This window comes from Poecilia reticulata, linkage group LG18 (genome assembly GCF_000633615.1).
Source record: "Poecilia reticulata strain Guanapo linkage group LG18, Guppy_female_1.0+MT, whole genome shotgun sequence".
Taxonomy (NCBI): domain Eukaryota; kingdom Metazoa; phylum Chordata; class Actinopteri; order Cyprinodontiformes; family Poeciliidae; genus Poecilia; species Poecilia reticulata.
This window is the reverse complement of record NC_024348.1, coordinates 20,538,110-20,541,331: the sequence shown is the minus strand read 5'-3', so window position 1 is coordinate 20,541,331 and position 3,222 is coordinate 20,538,110. Positions and strand designations below refer to the sequence as shown.

The 3,222-nt window shown below is 35.6% G+C and overlaps 2 protein-coding genes across 3 annotated transcripts in view; both read left to right on the top strand.

Annotated features, from left to right (window-relative positions):
• The window catches only part of LOC103480810 (gastrula zinc finger protein XlCGF8.2DB-like), a 78,826-nt gene extending 76,824 nt beyond the window's left edge, over nt 1–2,002 (top strand). For both annotated transcript variants that reach the window (XM_017310375.1, XM_008435991.2), the window contains exon 4: nt 1,921–2,002. The gene's annotated coding sequence lies outside the window, so the exon portion shown is untranslated. The remainder of the gene's footprint in view (nt 1–1,920) is intronic.
• Nucleotides 1–3,222, top strand: part of LOC103480890 (zinc finger protein 271-like) — a 14,704-nt gene that overhangs the window by 10,330 nt on the left and 1,152 nt on the right. Inside the window, exon 5 of the mRNA XM_017310398.1 lies at nt 2,228–3,191. Coding sequence (XP_017165887.1) covers nt 2,228–3,191 — 964 coding nt within the window. The remainder of the gene's footprint in view (nt 1–2,227; nt 3,192–3,222) is intronic.

Genomic DNA, 3,222 nt, shown 5'->3' with positions numbered 1-3,222 from the left:
ACCCATCAGATACCGTTCCCCCTGTTTTAAAGTGGGGGAACGGTATCTGATGGTCATATTTCACCCATCAGATACCGTTCCCCCACTGTAAAACGGGGGGAACGGTATATAATGGGTGATTTATGGCCATGAGATACCATTCCCCCTCTGTTAAAATCACTCATCTGATACAGTTTCCGCTATGTTAATGTTTGACATCTAGCAAGGAAGTTTCTATGAAATGCATAAAAAAAACAACATTTTGGTGCAAGTGAAAAATTCTTTAAATTTAGATTTTGTTTAAAAACAAAGAAATAATCCCTATTTCCTACCAGCAATATCAAGGAAACTATTAAAATACATGCCTTTATGTTATCCAGCAGCTTAATTTATCAGCAGTTTTATTGAAATCTGATGGAAAAATACAAGTTTGGGGAGTGGTCAAAAATACTTAAATTTGTCGATATTTGAAATCTTTTTCCATCGGTCAAATTAGATTTGGAAGCAGTTTTGCGGCCTAATAAATCTTTATTGAACAGTACCAGACCCCTACAAGAGCCTGTTAAAATAACTTTTGGGGCTTGGTTTCAACATATATTTTTTAATATGGTTTCCCAAATATGCCATTTTTTTAGTTTTCAAAATGACATTTTTTTAAAGAACCTTAATTTGAAAAATAAGCTATTTATACTGTACACATTCATGTTTTTCAATATGATTTGTATATATTTAAAGAATGTCATTACAAACAAGTGTCAAATTGATTTATTTTATAAGTAATCGGCTTTCAAAAGCCCCATCTTTTTCTACTCAAAGGTGGGTTTGTGGCAAGGTACACCTATCCCCCAAAATCTCAAAAACTGTTAAGATAATGGGCTGAAATATTTTCTGCTCTTTTCTGGTAATACACTTAATAGGAAAATGCATTCATAGCACAAAAAATTTAAAGAAAAAAATTTGATTTCCGGTACCTATTACAAGTCTAGCGGGCTTGTACGTATTAACCCATCACTGTTACATCGGTAATAGTGATAGACAGGTTAAAGAGTCACTTTGGTGAAGTGATATAGGGAGACTGAGATCAGATGTCTTTTTTTTAATTCACAAGAACGCAGTAACCACTGTTTTCTTGGTTACTGGTGAACCACTGAACCAACGAGTTCAGTGAACAAAGTTACAAGTCATGCATAAAAAATCAAAATGTCATTTCATGGTGATACAGCAGGAACTGCAACCAGGAAATTATAATAATAATCATAATAACAACACCAACAGATAATTAAATAATTATTTATTAAATATCTTGATTGAGTGTTAAATGTACATTTTAATAATGTAATGAATTATTTAATGAATTGTGGATTAAAAAACAATTTTATAATTGTCCATTTTCACCTTTCATATTTAATCTTCCAAATTGTCCAATATTCATGCCAAATATTGTCAATAGGATCATTTTGTCATTATTTTCTTCATGTTCGCGGTTAACAACAATCACCCACTGTTACCAATTCTGCTGCAAATCGTAGGAAAGTAATGGTTGAGATTTAGTCGTATTTTTAAAGTTTGTGATGAGTGTGTGAGTGGAGCAATGTCTGACAATATCAATGGTTGAGATTAAAAACCCTTTAATGTTTTTCTTTAGGCATTTTATGTCACTTTTTAATGTGATATATCCTGTAGCTACATGGAGGAAGACAACATTTTGTAATATTTGTCAGGAAGTCACCAGGTTAAGCTATCGCTATCTTGTTTGCTCACCTGGAGGTCCATAATATCTTATTTTGACTCGCATCTAGTTCCAGTATGATCAGAAGAACCTCATTGATTTAATTAATGTTCATTCTTGTAAGATTGTAATTTTATAATAACCCAAGAAAATCCTGTTTTGATGCATCAAGGTTAAAGTGAAGGATTCCTTGTTTTTTTCTTTGTGTTCAGATCTCTCACAACATTGTGTGTGTAAAGAGGAGAAGGTTCTCAATGAAACAGAACAACAAAGGAACCAACTCATCTCTCATGGGTCTCCAGAAGCTGAGAACCAGGATCAGGAAGGAAGCAATTCTGAAGACCCAGGAAAAAAGAGAAAGAAAGAACAGAAACAAAAGGAGAAATATGAGAAAACCAAACAGCAGAAAGACAGAACTGACACTTCAAAACAAAAGCACAAGAAAGCTCACCAGGGGCAAAACTTATGTTCTTGTAAAGTTTGTGATAAAACCATTACTAAGAACAGGTACTTGACGAGACACATGAGAACACACACAGGAGTAAAACCTTTCATATGTTCAACCTGTGGAAAAGGTTTTAGACAAAAGACCAGTTTAATAAATCACATGAGAACTCACACAGGTGAGAAGCCTTTCTCTTGTGGGACTTGTGGAAAAAGTTTCTTTCAAAAAAGTTATTTAAATGTTCACATGAGAATTCACACGGGTGAGAGGCCTTTCTCTTGTGGGACCTGTGGAAAGAGTTACAGTGAAAGAGGGACTTTAACTCGGCACATGCGAATCCACACATGTGAGAAGCCTTTCTCTTGTGGGGCCTGTGGAAAAAGTTTCTCTCAAAAAAGTTATTTAAATGTTCACATGCGAATTCACACAGGTGAGAGGCCTTTCTCTTGTGGGACCTGTGGAAAGAGTTGCAGTCAAAGAGGCACTTTAACTCGGCACATGCAAATTCACACAGGTGAGAAGCCTTTCTCTTGTGGGACCTGTGGGAAGAGTTACATTTCTAGACACACTTTAACTCGTCACATTAGACGTCACACAGGGGAGAAGCCTTTTTTTTGTGTGATGTGTGGAAAAAGTTTTACTCGAAAATGTTATTTAAATGTTCACATGAGAATTCACACTGGTGTGAAGCCTTTTTCTTGTGGGACCTGTGGAAAAAGTTTCTCTCAAAAAAGTTATGTATATGTTCACATGAGAATTCACACAGGTGAGAAAACTTTTTCTTGTGAGACCTGTGGAAAGAGTTACAGTGAAAGAAGGACTTTGACTAAGCACATGCGAGTTCACACAGGGGAGAAGCCTTTTTCTTGTGGGACCTGTGGAAAGAGTTACAGTGAAAGAAGGACTTTGTCTAAGCACATGCAAATTCACACAGGGGAGAAGCCTTTTTCTTGTGGGACATGTGGAAAAAGTTTCTCTCAAAAAAGTCATTTAAATGTTCACATGACAATTCACACAGGTGAGAAGCCTTACTCTTGTGGGACCTGTGGAAAGAGTTACAGTAAAAAAG